Here is a 21,362-nt window from a genome sequence, read left to right on the forward strand (position 1 = left end):
TATTTGTTCTTAGAATATGGAGAAAATTAATGAATTTTAAACTGAAAATTCTGGAGAGATTTGAAAGAGTTCTTCAGGAACAGAAATGGCTTGCTAGAGACACAGTGTACTACCATAATGTAAATGCAGATTGGATAGAAAACTGGTCTCAAGCAACCCTGCATCAGAAGTTCCCTCTGGGCATGATTACACTAGTGCTAATTCTTATCTTTGAAATGCATTGTGTAGAAAGTGCTGGACTGTCACTATCAAGAGATAAAAGTACTGACAGGGCACACCATGTTGTAAGACAGGTGTATTCTTGGAAATGAAATGGGCAGACTGGCAGTACAGGAAGGTGTCTAGCTAAATTCCTAGACCTCTACAAAACCATTTTCCCCAGTAACTACTTTTTTTGTGAAGCAAGAAAAGTGGTTAGAAAAGAAATTTCACAGTATATTAAATATTTAATTTTTTACACACCAGCAAAGAAGGAAGCTTAAATTTACCTTTATAAATTATATTAGTATATACAATCCATATCTTTGTTCCTAGATCCTCCCTAATCAACCCCCTTACAAATCAAAACACACAGAGCCAGCAATGCCCTGCGTTTATGCACCATGAGAAAAGTTGAGTGTACAGAGAACAAAACTAAACATCCAGAAAAGAAGCCACAGTTTATGGAAGAATTATAGAATTAACAGAAGATTATTATCTTTCTACTCAGCTGTTTAAAGCTCACAAAAATGTAACAAAAGTATCATAACTGATTTCTCTAATATAAAATTATGAATTTGTTATGAAAAATCTTTATTGGAAAGACATTATTTTCTCTTAGTTCTGCCATTTGGGATGTTTTTCCTTTTTAACAGAATCCTAATTGTAGAGTCTTCCTGAAGAGGTTTTATTCCTTCCAAGGATTGCTATTAACAAGGAGTACAGTATCAGACTACTAGGAACACTTAACATATAGGATGAGGAAAGTCTTGTGGGGTTTTTTTTCCTCCTAAAAGTGAAAATCTAAAATGTACTTGTGAGCCATAGCTAATGAAACAAATTATTATCAGCTAGGACCCCAGACTTAGTCTACTCAATTTGAGAACTCATTTCTTGGATACAGATGCAAGAAAAAATTTGCTTAACTTTAAGCACATCAGAAGACTTGGTTACTCCCAGGGAAACACTCAAGCGCTGAAAGTTAGCAGAATGCCTGAGTGCTTGGCTGACTGAAGCACATAAAGAGCAATGCAAACAACTAATATCAAAGAACTCCATTCTTGCACGCAAACAGTCTCATCAACCTTAGTGGAAAAGCAGAACTGAACAACAGCTACAGAATCAAATATTTGTGGCAATGTGATAAGACTATTAAAATACAAGCAGACTCCAATCCACTTACCAAAACAATGTGACATTCCCCATCTTCCTTTTCTCAGCCAACTATTACCAAGGCTGAATTTGCCCTCTTGATAGGGTGTAACCCCGGCCTTGCCTTGCTGTTGGTACTGGGGTTTCCCCCCCAGTGTCTTTCTCTTCTCTTCTGTCTTAACATCTGGGTAACATTTGGTGCACAGACAAATCATAGTGATGTATGTAAACAGAGACAAACATACACAATCATCACCACTAGTAAATCCTGTTCAAATACTTGGAAAAAAGCAAAGAGAGCTGATGTGCACTTCACTTGAATAAGGATATTTTAATCTTGGGAAGTCACAGACAGTGACAAGGAATATAAAATTAACGGAGTGCAATACATTCCTTTAAGGCTTGTGGCTATAACACAAGTGTAGAGAGAGCACGAATATGCTGTGAGAGTAGCTACTAATTTTCTTGGCAGCTGTTCTGCTGGCATTTGCCAGCTGCTGGCATGTTCGTCCCCTTCATTTTAACCAAGCAGAAAGCCAGTGCGTGTTTAACTCCAACATGATAGGACTGTAATTACTTGCAATGCCTTTATAGAACCAGCTTTTAATCAGTCATATTCTTCCAAAACATTCAGATTTTGTACTGAAAGTTTTCTGGGTTTTAACAAGTCTTTAGCAACTTTCGATTATTTGTTCTCTAAGTTTGAGATGAGGCCTTTCTGAAGCATTTTGTGTCCACACATACAACTAACGGGAACCAAACTACAGAATAAACAATAAACATCCAAACTTAGGACTTGGTACTTGCTATGGAAACAACCCTTTCTGAACACCAGAAACCCTGAATCCTTGCTTTGAGGAAAAAGGCACTGACTGAAGGACTAATCAATCCTCAGCAGTTGCCTGTTAGATCCAAGCAAACTAATTAAACCTGTTCATCTCTGGAAAATCATCCTGGCATGAATAGTCACACACTGCAAAACCTATAACACACAATCATCTCAACAAATAATTCCAGACAAAGACAGCTGACTCATGGTATTGAGAATCAGAGGGCAAAACATCCCCCGAAGGCAACAAAAGTGTAAATAAAATTAAGATGGATGAAGAAAACCAATGTGATCCGCAATTTTTGCAGTATTTTGTAACCTCTTGAAAAAACAAAATTTTTATTTTGATGAGAAAAAATTAAACCCTCTGTTTTTCCTCTGATAAGAAGCATTTCAACACAAACAGATGTGCTGCGGCTCATTAAACCAGCCTGGCACAAGGCCAACCCCAGGAAACCCAGTAGGAAAGGTACACCTTCATTCTCTTCCAGATCTGTGGTCTTTGAAGCACATCTAGTTGATCTGTGGGGGCACCTCTGTTGCTTTAACCTAGTCAAGGACTCTGAGCTGCCAAATGAACCAATATCCAAAAATCTACCCTCCTCTGTGCTCCTTACATGGCTGCCTTGTGGCCTCTTCGTGTAAATTCAAACCATAATCAGACAGGTGAAGGAAGATACTTTGGAAGACAGAAAGTGAATGGTAAGAGACAAAAAAATGAGAACAACAATTAGACAAAGAAAAGCAGTTCCAAAACCTAATACAGAGAGAGAATGGGGAAAGCCAACACAGATCCAAAATGAGGATGGTAAGTCAGGCAACTAGTTTTGGCTCTCTGAAGTATTTCTGTTACTGTTTTCCTGCAAAACACTTCTGAACCAGTTCATCCACTTATGTGGGTGCTCTGCCTCAGTAGAACTGAAACAACTCATTTCTTCCTTGGCCTTGAGGATCTGTCTGCACTGCCACCACCAACCAAAAACTGTCAACATATGAACTGAACTATGGAAGGGATACAGGAGCAAGGCACTGCATCAGGGTTTGAGAAGAGCGGTTGGTGGTACAAGTGAATGAAAAAACAACTTGAGACTATATCCCAGCAGAAGGAAATTAAGGACCACAAGTGAAGTTTTTTGTGAAACAAGCTCCAGGAAGCTATGGGGATCAAGCGAGTGTACATGTGCAGCCATGCTGCTAGCAAGAGTTACGAGCTGGTCCTGTTGGGAAGCTCAGGATTACAGGGAGCTCCAGGGTTCTAATCCCCACTGAAGAAAGATTCTGGGGGAGAGGGGAAAGTATTTCTTTACAGGGAATGAACTCCATCTAGCAAACCTGAGTCTTTGAGAATTAGGATGTGCAATTCACAAAGGAAAGACTCTGCAAAAATTTTTAATTGTTTAGAGATTTTTTTTTTTCAGTCAGTTTACCTCTGTCCTACAACCCACAATCATCACCAAAAGACGGGGATAGTAACCGTATCTGTTTGTGTAACTGCAGCACCAGAAGGCTAGGATGCAAAGCAGCCTTGAGACCCCTGCCTGTCATCAAGGAATCCTGTCAGAACTGACAGTCTGGTAACACCATCTAGAAAATCCCTGTTAGGAGTAGAAATACAAAGTGATATACAGAAATAAATGCATTTAATTAATAGAACCATGGAAATAAGCAGTGGTATAATACGGTGAGTATGAATTCCACACAAGTGATCTATCAAATCATTTGCAGATATCAGAGCTCACTGGTTTTTGATTTTTTTTTTTTAAACTTCGCCTAAATTTACCACAGAGTGAAGACTTTAACATCTGTTTGGATTATAATATTTTCTCCTATGGAACTAGAAAAATATTTTAAAACATTTAAGTCCAAGCTGTCTTCCAACTTAACAAACATAAAATGGGGTTTTTTTGTGAGAAGTAACACATTATGACTCAGAAAAATAGTCTTAAAAATATTTTGGGATATTTCAGGAGTAGTCTAAATGTCTCAATTCCAATGACTTCTTTTTGGAATAAAGCTGAAAGCTATAACGGATTATCCCAATTTGGTCATTTGTTATATCATGACTACAGCCTTTTCCAATGCATACATTCATACAAATTTTTGCAAAGAAATTCACCATTTGTTTCATTCTCTTAACTGTGTCTATATGCAGCAACCTAGAACATCTAAACTACCTACATAAATTGTGAGAGGAGAATTCCATTCTTAAAAGAGATCTTTTTGTTAAAAAACACCTGTGGATCTTTATTCCTGAAGAATATATCTTATTCCTATACCTTATACCCAGTGACACCAATAAGATTTCTGTGAGAACGAATGAAACTAGTCCTGTCCTGTGCCTGTAGTGCTTCAGAGACGATTGTTTCTTTTTTGTAGTTTTCCAATTATAATTTGTAAGACAGTATCTTCCATGTTTCCTTGCCAACTCTAGGCAACTGACAAACAGCGCTAATCTAAATGAGATTTTTTAGTGTGTTCAGTAAGAGTGGCAGCTATTAATTTTTTTCTTTTTTCTGTTTTTTTCTTTAAGTACATTGTGCTACATTTATTTACAGTCAAATTACTGTTAAACTCTTGCTAATTCAAGTGACAGCATAAAAATACTTTGCAGTTCTGTACGGGGTGAAAAACTTTGATTATACATACCTCTGAAAAGAAAACAGACAGGATGACTAGGCTGATCCAGTGAATTATTCCTGCAAATTGTGAAGCACTTGAAACTGCAATTAACACAATACAATGAAGCATCATTATAGTAGCAGAATGCAACTTAGGTTTAATATAATTAGTACTGCTACAACTTACATATGGCTGAAGCTTGCTTTCTTAAATTTTGTAATGGAAGTACCAGAAAGGGGATGGAATGTAATGGGACAGGGAACTCCAGCCCTGTCAGCTGCTCACCCTAATTCAGGCCAGCACGTTAGCAGCCACAGCAGCTCTTCATTGGAGCTTTTACAGATAAGACTGCTGGTAAGCACTGACATACACATTTTAGATCTTTGATCCTCTGTCACTGCTCCATGCTCTCACTCAATGCACTGCTTTAGTACAAGTGTGTGAGTAAATCCTCTATACCTAAAAAATCCAGAGTTAGAATTCTGTAAGGAAACACAATGCTCTACTATCCCCACTTTATTCCTTGTATTCAGTCTTTTACTATTCAGCTCAGAAGATCAGTAATTGTCTGGAATGGGTGCTTAAAAACTAGTGCTCAAACTGGGCTTCAAAATACATTTCTATCATCTAAATAAATAACCTAGGTAGGCAGACTTTTGTACAGCTCTCCAGACTTGGCACGACCAGCCGTGACTGGCTCAGGATCCCATTCCTCTCAGTCAAGTTTGACTCTAGGAAAACCATAGTGAGAGAAGCAACAGAAAGAACCAATGTCATTGTTAATTGTTAATAAGATGAAATCTTAATATATTAATTTTAAGGAGTTGGTGAAATATCAGCAATTCTAATTTGTACAACAAACATAATGCGATTATTTTTGTACAGGCTACTTCAGGAAATGTGGCTGTCATATGGACAGCTTTGTCTTTAAGGAAGTTTCTATGAGAGCTCTCAAGAAAGTTACAGTAAATGAAATAAAATTCCAGTTTAAGTAATTGGCTAAAACACATGATTTCCTTTGTAAGCACTCTTTTTCAGAAAGACAGTGACCATTAAAATCACTTATGTTTACTTCATTTCAAACTCCTCCATGAAAAGAAGTCTGTAAAGGGTAAGTTAAAATGGTCATTTATAAAACTCTGGACTCTACACACTACCTTCCCATATAGGTACTCTTCATGCATGCAGACTGTTGAGTAGTTATTCCACTTTCAAAGTGGAATGACTTTGAACAAAAGTCCTTTCAGGAACTGACTGGCAGGAACACTCAGGAAAACTTATCTGAATTCATTAAAAGTATGATTTTACAGAGTACCAAAGCCTTGCACAGACACTCAGTGGCATTAAATCAGGCTTTCACTTGATTCAACTTATTCTGCTTGTAAGTAAAATGAAGTAAACTCAGACAAATGAGTTTGCTGCAAGACTACATAAGAAGCTCTATGATATGGGTTGTCTTTGTGGTCTAAAATGAATGTCTTGAAATCTGGAGGGTTCCTTAATAAGTAAGTTGATGTGAAATTCTGTGATCAAAGTTCCCTTCGTCGCTGACAAAACAAAGCAGAAAGTTGAAAGGGTTCAGTATCTGAACTGCTGGCAACTCCTACTCTGAAGGTCACATGCTCTCAAGTTTGGATTAAGTGAATGAAGAGAAAAAATTCTCTTTGCTTCAAGGTATCTGTGAGTCTACCATTCCTACAGCAGACAGATTAAAATAGTCTGTGCGGTCTTGGAGTTTCAAAGACTTAACTTGTAACAGCAAAGTTTAAGTATGTGCACAGCTGTCGATTGACATACAAGGCTCCAGCTGCCCCTTAGTGGACAAAAAAGATATAGCAATCACAAATTTGGAAAGAAAATCAATTGCTGCTGCTGCACTAACAGTAGCAGAGTGCTGGATGTGCTGCCAGACACTGTGCAATTAAATTGCCAGTAAAACAGGGGTTTTGAAAAAGCCTTCCAAGCAGGAAGCTTTTGTACAAGAGCTGAATCACTTGCCCATACAGTGAATCTGGATACTTGCCTCTTCCAAAACATTCCCTTTCAAAAATGCAGTGAAGATCTACAAAACCAGGAGAAGAGTCCTCTCCAGGTGTTCATCCCTGCTCTGTGGTGGTTTGGATACATCACTGGGATTCGGTTTGAGGCAAAGCACCTAAGGTATTCTGTTTCTACTTTCATCCAGAACAGAATTTCACATTTGTTTTACTTGTAACCTTTTTCTTCCCCAAAATTGTAGCTAAAAGCCAAAAAGTTCTGGTTTATTTCACATTTTGCTTTTCTGGCAAATCCAGGATGCTTTTTAGTCGTGAAGATGGTTCAGTATAAAATGCAGAGTACAGCTAACCTCAGTCTACCTCTTCCTCCTTTCCCTCTCTTTCACATCTCCTCAAAATGTATATCCAGGAGGGGAGCGATGAAGAATACATCCTGAGAAACCCTGACTGGCCGTTACAGAAGCTTGTACCAGTGCCTGTTTCGGTGGATGCTGTTCTTGATGATGACTTCTTGGCAGATACAAACTATGCTGCTCCAGCAAGGAGCAGACAACAGACAGTCGCTGCATGGTTGGGCAAGCCCTGAACCCGTTCCTACCGAGGCACTCCTGCACCACAACGTGCATTTTCTTTGCGCAGCTACACACTCAGACAGGGCCCTCATACAGCAACCAAATGGACAGAGCGGAGCTTTTCAGCTTCCAGTTTTCAGGAAGGCCTGATGCCTTTTACAGACACACTGGCTGTAGTTGATTGCTGAAGGAGGACAATACAAAGATGATTTCCTGAGCTGCTTTCCCCTAAAACTACTGAAGACAAGGAAGGGAAAGCATGGTCTATATTTCTGAGTGGGGGTTGGAACCTGCCATGACCCTCTTTTTTTGAAATGAGGTGCAAGTGACTTAATATACATCTATTTCTGCATTTGCAAAACATCACAAGGTATTGAGATGTTATTTTATTAATGCATGTGAAGAGCTTTCAAGATAGAACTAAAAAAGCTGATTATAGGACAGACATCTATAATAGGAGACCTATTATGTCCCCTGCTTTCTGGGGTTTCTAATTCTGGCATGAATATGCTTTGTGCTAAAATACCCTTAAAGGTCTCTGTCCTTTTTATGTGTGTGACCTACACATTTGCAAACGTGGTCTCCATCACTGACACTGACAGTTTTGTGTATGGGAGAAGTACACAGTGGAAGCAAAGACTGAGGAGAGGAGAATGATGCTCTTAAAATGTTAGGGCAAAGGAAAACATCTTTTTTTTTCTTTTTTTTTTAAAGGAGGCTTCCTAAGTAATTACAGTCTATAATGTGGATTAGCAGTTGTTACTATGAACAAAATTGGCAGTGATGTGCTGTAACATATTCTAATGCATCGGTTGATTTAATATAGAATAAGGAATCATTTAAAACTGTAATTACATTTTTGAAAAACATAATTGTGGCCTAATGGCTTTTTAAAACCTTAAGGTGACACACATTCCTCATATGACACCTGCAATACTTACAGCAGCCCCACCAAGACAGCCTTTATCTGATTTCAAACAAAACAGAAGGTAGTCAACAAAGGCAAGAAGCCTGATGGGTTGATGCATTAGTTAAAATGCAAAGTAGCAACAGAGAGCAGACTGAGGCCTTTCTCAGGTGCTGGGAAAAGTCATACAGGCAGGGGCAGCCTCTGAACACTGAAATAACCTGGCTCGACCAAACACCTGTAGGCCATCCACAAGGTGTAAGCTGCAGAGCTTTTAAGAGTATCACATGCACTAGACACATAGAGGAGGGAGGATCCCTAAAATAAAGCCTTCCTTAGAAAATTATTCAGGAAATAAATGGTAAGAAAGCAGGTGCTTCCAGAGAAAAGTCTCCAAAACGGTGTTGTTAATCTTAGAGAAATCAACAGAAACAGTTTTTAGACTCCAGCTCTACAGGAAGTGACATTTCTCTACGTGAACAGAAGATGTGGCACCTCAATAAATATTGTTGAAAGCTTCTTCCTCATTCAATTTTTAAGGACTTACACCCATAATTAGCATTCCTGACTTTTTTTGAAGGCAGACGACTTGTCCAAATTCTGGGCTTCCTCATCCAAAATGGTAAATCACCAGAGTACAGAAAATAACAACTGTAACGGAGCGGCCATGTTCAGAACAGTGTGGGCACTATGGACAGACAGGGTTGTAAATGGTGGGCAATGATGCGGAAAGACAGCTTTGTCATTTATTCATCTTATAGGGCTTGTAAAATGGCTGCAATTATCAATAAAGTCCCCTAAAGTAATCTTAATACAATTGCAATACCTAAATCTTTACAGTGAAATCTAACTCCACTAATATCAATTGACAAATCACAAAAATAAAAGGACTTCAACAGAATAAAAAGTTTGTTTGCTCAGTTTAAAGTTGCCATAGAAGGTACCAGACCATGACTCTCTCATGCTACATACTCTTGCATTTATGGGATTGTCTGAACCCCATCAGTGCCTTTTTGACATATCTGAATTCTACAGAGATGTTACAGGCTGCTCTTCAACATTTAGCATAGGGGAAAAATGTAGCTGGTACTTGTATTCATGTCAACTTAGTATCATAAAAGCAAAAAAAAAAAAAAGAAAAGAAAAAAGGGGCAGAAGGAGGAAAAGAGCAATAGAAAAAAAAAGATTAATTAGGAAGCAAAACAACAGCATTAAAATTTCCATTGTGGAACCTGCGTAAAGTGAATTCAGATAAAGCAAAACTCCATTTAAGCTATTGTTTGACTCCCAGTGTATTAGCAAAGGAGAATGAAAATCTCTATCATTTCAGTGAATTACAAGACAGAAATCCGTAATTTCAAGTCCTACCCACCTCAGTAGAAGTAAATTAATAATAGAGATAGCACCAAATACCCTAATAAGTTCATCACTTCTGTCTATCCATGTGGTTGTGAAAAATACCAGAAATTAATGATGCACAAATGATCTTTCATGTATACAGAGTGTGTCTGTAAATGACAGACCTTTTCAAGTACTAATGACAATATATGCAGATCTCTGCACGTACACTCTGCCCATATCCTTTGAAAATTTGTCCTATACTGAATTTGGTCAGCAAAATAAGGAAGAGACTGACTTCACTATACCAGGGTTCCACAAAAACACATTTCTTACCTAGCCTAGTAATCATTTAAATGGTAGGAAAAAAAAAAAATCCCCACCATCCTCCCCCCTTCAAAACCTCCCAGCAAGTTAAGCCTTTATTTCATGAAAATTAAAAAAAAAAAAAAAAAAAAAAAAAAATTTAAAAAATCCTCCTACTCACACTGGAGAAGCTTTATATCTATTAGGAGTTCCAGAGTCAGAAGAATCACCACCAATACTACACAGGCTACCAGGAAACTGTTGAGACTTGCACTGAGCAAAAATACCTGCCACACAGCTGCTCGTCTCCCACAGCACGGTTTTAGCCAGTTAGATCTAAGGAAATAAAATTAAGAGGAAAAACAAGAAAAGAAAAGAAGAAGTAGTGAAAAAAGAAGAGAGCTAAAGAGCAGTGAACTGAAAATGACAAGTTCTGCTGTTATGGATACACTCAGCAATAATGTACAAACTTTGCAAAAATCACTTTTATTGGTTTCTTTACCAAGGTAAACACTTCACAAAAATCTTCACCCTGGGGATCCTGTGTGTCTCTCCAACCCTCTGGAGTGTACCATTGTTCAAGTGCCTTCCAATGCACTAACACAACCCTAATTATCATATGTACTTTTCTACTTTCTTCCTTACTATTTTTCATGTGTTTTTATTTTGACATACATGCTGCATTATCTGTGAGTACCAAGGCATAGCAGGACTCTGCTCTCAGCTTAGGTTAGGAGCTAATGATGTTTTTTTAAGAATTTCTCTGCTATTGAATGTTACGGTCATGCACATTTATCCCTGTTCTAGTATGAGACAAATTAGACAAGAGCTGCCAAATCTGGTTTGCAGCAAGCAGTCCATATCATCACAGAAAAGAGCAATAGGAATCTGGAAAACACCAAAGAATAAACTCAGTGACTCCACAGCTACACCTATACTAGCAAATATAGACAGCCTGGCAAAGTGTCAAGCAACTGGCCAAGGTTGTCAAGCTCATCTGTTTGTCTAACTCTCACCAATCTGTTTGTGGAGCAGGCCAAAAAGGACTTTCCCAGAGTTTGGGGTAGCACAGTTTTGGGGACAGCATACACCAGGGGCTGCTCCCAAACCTAGTTTAGATGAGGTCACCTTGTTTTGGAGGAAAAAGAAGGTTTAAGCAAGAGGAAGGAAGCTTTGAGGAGGCTATGAGAACCAGAACTTTGGAAGTTGATGAATCAGTAAATGTTGCACTAGTATCATGCTAATGCAGATACACATTTCCAAGAGGGGTATTAAATTGTTTTTTTCTTTTGAAAATATTTGTAATAGGAATAACAGTAGCATGGACTTCAGAAGCATAAAGCCCATCCTGATACTTTTTTTCTCCTAATTTCACTTTGACACAGTATTGTGTCATTTCTTATCATAGTGTTTTGTAATGTTCTTGTACTGGCCCACCTCTGAAAGTTCTGATGCTTTATTGATACTTCATATTTTCAAACCACATTAATACACATTAGCTAATAAAGAGACAACATGATTTATTAACTGGGGTTTAAGAAGCTGCAAGCATACACAAGTGTGGTGCAGTAACCACACTGTCTGAACCAAAATACCAATACACAGAAATCAATGGTATACAGGAAGGTATGATGATACTGATCAATTCCAAATAAACAGCTCTAGACTCAATAACTCATGTTACAATCAAACACTTGGACAAACATCACGAAACATTCCCTGACATACCCACTCTCAAAAATGAGGCAGAAAGTGATGCTAAGCTAAGTGCTCAGAGACTTGACACTTTCAAGCAGCTTCTCAGAATTAAGCATATCAACTAAATACTTGTACTCAGATTGCCTGATTACCTGACTGCAAAAGACCTCCTCAATTGACTCTTAAAACTTCAAAGAAGATTTGACAAGTGTTACTATCAGGAACTTGTCCTTAGTTTAACTTTGTTACGGTTCTAGGCTGCATACAGGATGCACTAGATTTTAAATAGGTATTTTTAAAACATAAGGAAAAAAAGGCATTGCGATAGGGCCTTTTTGCAAACTTGATCTTTTAATTTATTTTATTTTACATCATCTTGAAACAGAATAACTCATCTTTACAGCAACTGTTATATTTTGGGTTTGGGGGATTTTTTTTAGATCTTTCTAAAAGTAATGCTAGGGAATGGCCCTGTTTAAATAGAACAGGATTTAGTTCTATTCTCTTCCTATATTTATCTTCCTTTTTCCAAAAAGACCGGTTTTGCCAGCATGTTAATACTGCAGGGCAGTTTTTTTCTCTTTCCTGTTCTCAAAATGATCAGTAGAGGGCCTAAGTACATTCCTTTAAAAGGTCTATGTAGTCAAGATTTTCAAATATACCAAATGTACCAGTAAGAATAAATCAACTGTGATACTCAGCACACATTACATATAGCCATGATAACTGTTATTCAAGCTAATCATTACTCATAGAATGCTAAAGAATGTGGAGTTATTCTGTCTGTGCAGTACTGATATTCCACTGATTCAAAAAAAACTTCTGAATGAAACTATCAGTTTATGACTGGAAAAGCAATCAACTTAAGAGGTCAAGTGCAGATCATTTGTATGTTTACACCTATATATCACTTATAAAATATATAAATTGATTTCAAAGACACAAGAGTGTTTAAAAATTAAGCACCAAAAAAACACCTCCAGTTTCATATCTTAATTTATTACACCAAGATGCATTTGTTCAATGCTTGTCCTGTGAACGGACAGGGATTAGCATCTTCACATCACTGCCTGGCAGACTTCATCCCAGACTTCCTCCAAGTCCTCTGAATCCACTGACATTAACAATCATGATGAGCTCTAAAAGGAGCACTGGATGGTTTCTTTTCTGGGTGCTGCTTAGCTAACTCATTCCCTGCTACTTCTACACTCCTGTGTAGTAGAGTCCTGATTTTGCCTTGGGTTGTTGTTTGTTGGGGTTGAGGGGTTTTTTTTTACTTCTTACCTCTTGCAAAGGATGGACATAAATAATAAAAGGAATTATACTCCAACTAGAAATATATGTTAGATAAACTTGTTGACATGCTAACCACACTGACTCCTAATACACAAGTCTCATCTCCAACCCTGTAACCTGTCTTAGTAGAGTACTATCTCTCCCTACTGATGTGTAAGGGCTCATCCATTCAACAGAGGAGAAATCTGGTATTTGAGAAAAACAAATCCCTACCAGAATTAGTGCGGGTTTAAACTCACCTTGGCCATTTCCCCTGCAATACTGCAAAGCTACACTAAGTTTAAAGCTCAGATTAGAAACTCAGCTATACAAACTTTTCAGAAGAATAAAAGTTAACTTGCACCACTCATAAATTTATGAAGAGATTACATACTAACCATATACAAGTAAAACAACCTTTTCCCTCACTCCAGAAAAAACATCACCCCCCCAAAAAAAACCAAAAAAACCCCCCACAAAACAACAACACCCCCCACCCCCCCCAAACCCCAGTACTCTATTCTGTTCAGAGGACAAGTACAACTTCTTTTGGTGTCCTGACTGTGTTATCTGTGGATGCCATGCACTATATGAATACAAGTAAAGGACTTAGGACAACTTTACTGCATCACTTCTAACAGGCTCATTAGATACCTCAGTTAGTCCATCTATACAACAGGAATATTATTTACCTTTCTTACAATACCTGGATAAAGTAAATAAATGTACTAGCATGGGAATTTCTTAGTTGATGGTGATACAGGGCTCTAAAGTTTTATTATGAGACATTAAAATATATTTAGTGGAATTTTACCAGGGGTAATTCTTTTTGAAAATAATTTCACACATGGTTTTGTGGAAAACCAATCTGTCATCATCACTGCTAGTTTTATTAATAAACAGCTTGGAAAAAAGAACATAAGGCAAAACTGGGAAAGGTTTAACATATTTATTTGGTAAGGAACCACTACAAACAATTTGCTCAAGCTGTTAACAGCTGTCACTGTTTCTGTTTTCTGGTCTTGCAAACAAATACCCCAAAATCTGCATTACACCTTACCCTGCTTTTTTTTTCTTTTTTTCTTTTGGTTAAACAGCAAGTGTTTGCATCTCACAAGATGGCTATGATCAGAAAACAGAAGGATGGATGAGATCCAAATCACTATCTGAAGGAGTAGAAAGGCCATGGTCAGGAAGTGACAGAAACACACAAAGGCTAAGTAACAATACAAAATCTGGCTGAGACAAAACAGACAGCAGAGCCTCACAGCAGGCTACAGGTAGCAGCTGAAGATCTTGAGCAGCTCCGAGGAACAGATAGAGCTCTGCACCCCTTTCCTGGACTTCTCCTACAAGCTTAGTTTAACTACAGAAGTTTAACTATTGAGAGCACCCTCATCCTTTTTTTTCCCTAAAAATTTTACTATTTCTAACCCCATTATATATCTTGGGGGACTGCTGCAAAACTCAGTTGCTCAAATAGGAAGAAATATTCCCCCAGTTTTCTGCTTAAACTCACACATGGCCAGTTTGTACACATTTGCTCTTGTGCCAACGTTGTTCTTTAGCTTGATCAGTTCTTTTCCCTTGCTGGCATTTTGTCTGTGATGCATTCATACACAGCAATGGCATCCCCTCATTTAATTAAGGTCCATGCGTTTTGCAAAACAGACACTCAGTTTCTGTAACTGTCCTAGTAGTCCCTTCTGCATGTGAATACAGACAACCAGAGTGGTTCATAGTATTTTGGAGCCTTCTCTTTTCCAGATTGAAGAGTCCTAGCTTACATAGTAATCTCCAGTGGAAGTCATATCACATCTTTCATCACTGTTTTCCTTTGAATCTTTTCCAGTTCTATCTATATCTTTTTGACAGGGACCAGAATTACACTCATGTTCAAGACACGGGCAAAGCCTGGATATATAGAGAGGCACAACAATGGCCTCTCTTTTATTGCCTACTCCTTTCCTAAGGAATCCTAACATCCGATTTGCTTTTAGACTGCTGCTCACCATTTAGTTGACCTTTTCATGGACTCTTCTTCTAGACTAATATTCCTCTTTTCCACATTTCTCCTTTGCCCTATTGCTTCTCCATCTTTCAATTTTTGCACCAAGCCGTATCTTCTCCAACTTAGACAATTAATTCCAGTGTTAAGTCAGATAAATTAGACCCATGTCATTTCCACTCGCCAATAAAGGTCTTGCAAACAGCGGTCTGTGGGCTACATCTACTACATTTCTACACACAAAGAGGACCCAGGAAAAACAAGTTCTTTTGGGGAAAATACAGAAAGATCTACAAACCACAGAAGTCTGAAAATCACAGAGATATAAAATGATTTTTTTTTTTTTACTTATAGTAGTGCTTCCTCTACCAATTGGTGTTACTGGTGAAAGACATTAGAGGAACACACTCAAAGGATTTAGGTACTAGGATAAACACAGTAATGCATGATTCTGGAAAACAACATTTCCAAAGATAAACACTTAAAAGGATCTGTACAGAAAAAGAAGTTTCTAAATGACTGAACATCCCTGTAACATAGCCCAAAATTTCATGTATTCTCTAGTGAAGAGCTGGTCACCTCACAGGTTCTGTCGTGCTGAATGCTCATTTTCTGCTGCAGTGCAGGTCTTAGTTTTGGACCAGAGCACAGAGAGCAGCAGTGATATAGTACTGCACAAAGAACAAATCAGCACTACGGTCTCATTCACTGTATTTTGCTATTAAGATTTTGCACCATCGTTCTGGATTCAGACTGTGGCTGGCAACTAAAAATAAATGTAAAGCCACTTTTGTAAATACAGGGAGTTTGCCTGCTACATAAAATAGCTCCGTCCTCCAAAACCTTTGCACTTTATCTCAAGCTTAGACCTCATTAGTCACCATGTATCAACACGATGTGCTCCAGGATCTGTACGAGATGCACAGAACTTTTCAGAAAAAGGACTGGTTTTTAATTATACTGCCAGATGGAGACAAGAAAAGCAGAAAACAAGAGAAGTGCAAGAATTTGGTCCATTTGAGTTCTTTTAGTTAAAGCACCTTTTAGATTTTTAGAAAACAAGTAAAATACCTCAGAGATCAAAATAAAAACTGAAAGATCAATATGAAAATCAGAAATAATGGCATCCACTTGATGCAATTACAGAAGACAGACTGAAGGAACAGGCATCCTTTTCTCCCAGGATGGGTGAATATATTCATCAGTGAAAGCCTGCAACCAATTTAAAATTAAAAGCTTGCAACTCTTTCCTGTGTTAACTTCTGAATCTCTGTACACCTCTGTTCTCTGTTCAGTTTTGGTTTTCCTTCCTTTTTCTCTCTCTCTATAACCCTTCCTACAGTTTTCTTTTTTCAGATATTCCTACTGTTTAATGCACTTTCTAGCTGTGACCAAACAAATCTAAAGCTATGAACAGATGATCATAAATGATTAAATTACAATGGCATGACTATTTACAGCTAATGTCAAGTGAGTCACATTAACTATATGATCTCCCAACCTTTACAGCTGTTTATGTAAAACAAAGTATTTTAAAGCACCTTCATGTTTCGAATTTGTTTAACATATAAAAATTCAAGAGCTACCATCTAAAACAAACACAACAAACAATTTAAAGTTGGTGTGTCTCTCTCCCCTTGCTTCCTACCCCCATTAAACACAGATCTTTATCAAGAGACAAGCTCACCTCCTAACTGCATATTCACCAAAAAAAATACAGCCAGCCTGCTATGCAACTGTCTGTAAATTCTTTTATAATTTATTACGAATCATACTTCCTCATTGGAACTTAAGGAAAATACAGGGAGGAGAGATTTTCCATATCCCCTCTTGTCTTTAGCACACACGTACCACTGTCTGCATGTTGTCAATTTTCCAACTATTCCCCATCATTTGTATTGGTCATTGATACAAAAATAGAAGAGAGAAAGTAATTTTTGGAAAACAGAATACTGGATTGGAAAAAAATAAATCAAGAGTGGCACTTAAAGCTAATGTTAACATTTAAAAATCTCCTTAGCTTTCTGGGTGATTAGTCTCCTTAAAGAAATGTTTACATATTCTTCTCATGCAAACTGAGTTCAATGCAGACAGCCTCTCCAATAAATTCACAGACATGAAGAAAATTGGCAACTTTGCCGCTGCTTTTTGTACACCTAATCTGTTACAGCTATGTTAGAAGTGTACACCACATGTTCTCCTCAGCATCCAAGGCACATTTTTTGAATAAGTTTCTTTCTCATATACATGTTTCTAGCCTACGCCTTGATCATTTCTGCAATGTCTAAGCATGGAGTACAGTGCACAGTAGCGATATCTAAGGATGATTCTAACAAGTTAACTGCAGGGCAGATCAGCGGGACTAATAAGTAATGAACACCACACTCATATTGGTTCTGAGAACCAAGCTACTATTTCTTCACAGTGCTACACAGGGTGGAAGAGATATATCTTTATAAATAGAGATTGCTATAGGCACATAAAACTCAAAATGTTTTAGTTACATATTGTTGGCTTCTATCAGAAAATTTCCTTTTTCTGAAGAGTAAGACCCGCAGCTCTATTAACACCAGGCACATCAGCCTCACTGCAGCTAGGGAGCAAGCCGGATGGAGGAAACCCTCTTATTCCGTATGCGGAGACCACAGGCACCTTACTCCTCTTCAGTGCAAAGGCGGCAATGCCAGCCCACCCACAAGATTTATGATGAGTGAGAATATTTTCAATGCAGATTCCAGCCACCTTAACCAACTTCCATTATGTAAATCTTTATACTTTCCTTGTTTGAGAAGCCTACAGAGGGAAAAGAATTTTTGCTCAACTCACATTAGAAGATGACATATTTCGTGTTTTGTGTGAGGGTTTTTGGGAGAACAGAAAGGGTTTTCTTGCCTGATTACCCTTTCATTACTTACAGGTGTAGTTCAGGGACAGGCTTAATGTGCCATCTAATCTGCAGTCCTTTCTTTGTTGCTTAGCACAGGGATCAGCACTGTAAACTAAATTTCTGACAAAAACAGCTCAAACTGTCCACAAAATTCCTTCAACAACACTGACAGATAGGAACTGACTGCCCTGAGCATTTGATATGATAAAGCAAAGACCCATCAAATTGCACAAAATAAGATTTTTATTCCAGTATCTTTAAAGCCATGGAAATGTCAGTTTACATATGGTCTAACAAAAGACAGACCATAATTTTCTTTTTGGTTTTCCTTTTCTTTTTATAATTTTTTGTGGGAGGAGCAGCTAGTCTGATGCCACCTGAGAGTTTCCAGGCACACAAAGAGGGCTGAGCTATGACCCACCTATTCTTGGTCACCTATTAATATTGGGTTTATTGAGAGAAACATTCTCTCAGATGAAACAAAAAGCTAACCTAGTTAGCAACCAGGTTAAATCTGTGCTTGTGCTTGGACTCTGAACACCTTCTGGTCTTAAAGTAGGAAAGTTAGAGGAAAGCCTTGGGGTGCACACAACCAAACCGTTAAATCACAAGACTCCTTTAATGCCTACTCATTAATCTCTAGTCTGATGTCTCTCTCGTTGCTCTGTGCATGGAAGTGGAGACTTACTAATAATGAAGTGTGACAACCCACATCAGGAACTAGGGATTGTGGACAATTATGTTGAAACCCCCAAGGTCACGGACAGATGCAGCTTGTAACAACAACCTAGCATTTTCTAAGCACAGGGATGTGGCAGACCCTCCCACTACAGAGACTTACAGTTAGAATAACTACAACTTGCCTACATCAGCCACAGATCTAGAACAACAGAGCCGCACAGAATATATGCAGGTCACACAGGCTGGCACCTTCCCTGACATTCTCAGGGAAAAGTACTCAGAAGGTAACACTTGGAGTCTGTGACATAGGCAGACTGCCATGGAGAGGAAGACGAGTCCTACATCACCTTTTAGTACTCTCTGGCATTAGCAGTATCTTCTGGTATCTCCACCTACAACCTGTATGGAAGCATTGAGGTAACAGGGCTTCACAGTTAGGAATCAGGATGCTGGCATAAACTACAGGGACTTAGACATTTTCTGCCACCTCCTGTGCTGCCCTTCCCACATCACTCTCTTCATACATGAGGGACATGTAGCAGTCAGTTCCTATACCAAACTGATCTGACCCACACTATGTCCTTCTTACTTAGGTGGAAGTCAGTCACATCTAACAAGGCCATAAGAAAAATTACACTACATTCATAAAACCAGACACATTCCCAACCAAGCCATGAGGTGCTATGGGGACAGTATTTTACTTTTGCTGCTGGGCTTCTTGAGCTCAGCTCTACTCCTAAATTTCACAGGGCATCAGTTGCGATCAGTGCTTCCGAAAGGAAGAAGCCACCATTCCCACAAGGCAGAAGCAGTCCTGGGACTCAGCTGAACATACTCAGCCAAAATGCATTGAGACATACAAACTAAAGCTCTGAATTTTCTTCAGAGAATCCACTCTAGAGCTGGGAGGTCTGGATGGCACCTGCTTATTTCTGTTCAGACTGATAAAGCCACAAAAGAAGTCTGTGTGAAGGAAGAGATCTCTGCTGAGGAAAAGAATGACAAGTCTATTTCCATGCCTAAGGCTGCAAAGCTGCTCAAATGGTTACAATGAGAGATCTGTGCACTTTGGCACAGTGAAGAATTGAGTTTCAGATCATTAAGATCTATAAAAATGCGTATTTGAACTAAACTGGTATTTACTCAGCACCAAAATAGCCTGAGGGTTACACCTGCATACTCAAATTAATTTTCAAGTGCCTCTTTTGCTATGCAGGGTATTTTATGTTACAGTTGTGCCATACTTATATAACCTACTTGAAATGTATTTCCCCTTGTTTGGAGCAACAACTTTCTGGAGATGTCTCATAAAGTCCAATTTGGAAAGAAATTAAAGGCAAGAGCCTTCCCCACATACAGCTTCCTGACTACCATACAGAATACCTGCTGAGCAGAGATCAAGCAGGTCTTGCTGCTGATTCCTGAGCACAGGCTAAAACACATTCAGTTGTTAGTAAATGAAAGCTTATATAAAGCCTTTTAATGTCTTCATCAGTGAGAGCTCTATATGACTTACTGTGAAGTGCTTTTAGGTGGATCTTATTGACAGCGGAGTATATATACGTTCAGTGAACACACAGTGGAACAGTAATCACAGGATCAGAGGGGCTAGACACAAGCGCTCACCTAATCTGTCCGAATGGCTGTTAAACTATAGTGTTATCACTCCTGACAAATGCGTCTTCTTGAAGACATCTAGCAATTGCAGCTCTATACCCCTCTTCCCCATGCAAACCAGCAGTCTACCCCAGTACTTTGCTATCCTCATTATTCTCTTCTTTGCTGCAATTCCAGCTTTTTACTTCTTGTCCTAAACATCATGCAGATCGCTAAGAGACTGTTGTCTTCCTCACTGAAGTCTTATAAGCTCCCCTGAAAGTCTGTTCTTCACGTGAAACACAAACAGTTATTTCAATCAGTACTCCATGGCAGGTTTTCTGAGCCTCTTATCATTCTCACTGCCTTCCCTCTGGATTCTCTCCAGTTGACCCAAATCTTTCATAAAAAATTTAGTATAGCAGTCCACCTACAGCCACTTCAAGCCTGAACCAGGCGTAAGTATGACTTCTAATGTCCTGTAGGACAAGGCTACGTAATCTGACACTGGGTTATGTTTGGGCAAATGTTATGAACTGATTAAGAACTTTTATTCTGATAAAACTGAAACAGTTGTTATATGAAAACAGAGGTAATACGCACATACGTTACCAAAGACAATATTCTCACATAAGCAAACGGCACAATTCAAATTATTCCCTTAAAGTATACAATCTGTCCAGGAATCAGCAGTGCTAAGTCATTATCTCTCAGTCAGCTGTGCAAGACTCACAGTAGCCAACCCTCTGTTATCCTGAAACACCTTTCACAAAGAGCTTTCACCAGGCCATTCTGCTTATCTGATGGGCTAGATGCTTGGTCTAGTTCTCCCTGACAGAAGGCTTCCAGATTGTTGTCAAATAGCAGCTATGAATCACTTAAAATTATAAAGAGCCCCAAGCCAGCACAGATTAGCAATATTAGAAAAAGTCACTTCCACCCTGTGACAATGGTTTTAAAAAGAGTTTTAGGACAACTGGCTGTACTTCTCCAGCTCAAGGTTTTCTTTTTTACAGGCCATGAAATTCCTATAACCTAAAACTACAAAATAAAACTATCCTTTGCACTTACCCTTCTCTTTGGTACTCCTCATCCAAATTTGACAAAAGCTGGGACCCAGCCACAGAGAGATCAAGTGCAGCTAAAGGTAGATCTCGATAAGCAAAATTAACAAGCTGTACAGGAGCAATGCTTTTCGTCTCTTCTTCCACTTGCTGTGAAATTATCTCAACTTCTGAAACACCGCCTTCTATTGTAGGCCTGAAAATATAAGTAGCAAAATAAAAGCCCCTGTCTCTA

The 21,362-nt window shown here is 38.5% G+C and overlaps 1 protein-coding gene across 2 annotated transcripts in view; it reads right to left on the bottom strand.

The window, feature by feature from the left end:
* The window catches only part of TMEM266 (transmembrane protein 266), a 63,882-nt gene that overhangs the window by 38,040 nt on the left and 4,480 nt on the right, over positions 1-21,362 (bottom strand). For both annotated transcript variants that reach the window (XM_054836394.1, XM_054836393.1), the window contains exons 4-6: positions 21,135-21,323; positions 10,100-10,254; positions 4,826-4,899 (exon numbers count right to left, since the gene is read on the bottom strand). In XM_054836394.1, coding sequence (XP_054692369.1) covers positions 4,826-4,899; positions 10,100-10,254; positions 21,135-21,323 — 418 coding nt within the window. The remainder of the gene's footprint in view (positions 1-4,825; positions 4,900-10,099; positions 10,255-21,134; positions 21,324-21,362) is intronic.

Source organism: Grus americana, chromosome 10 (assembly GCF_028858705.1).
Source record: "Grus americana isolate bGruAme1 chromosome 10, bGruAme1.mat, whole genome shotgun sequence".
NCBI classification, from domain to species: Eukaryota; Metazoa; Chordata; class Aves; order Gruiformes; family Gruidae; genus Grus; species Grus americana.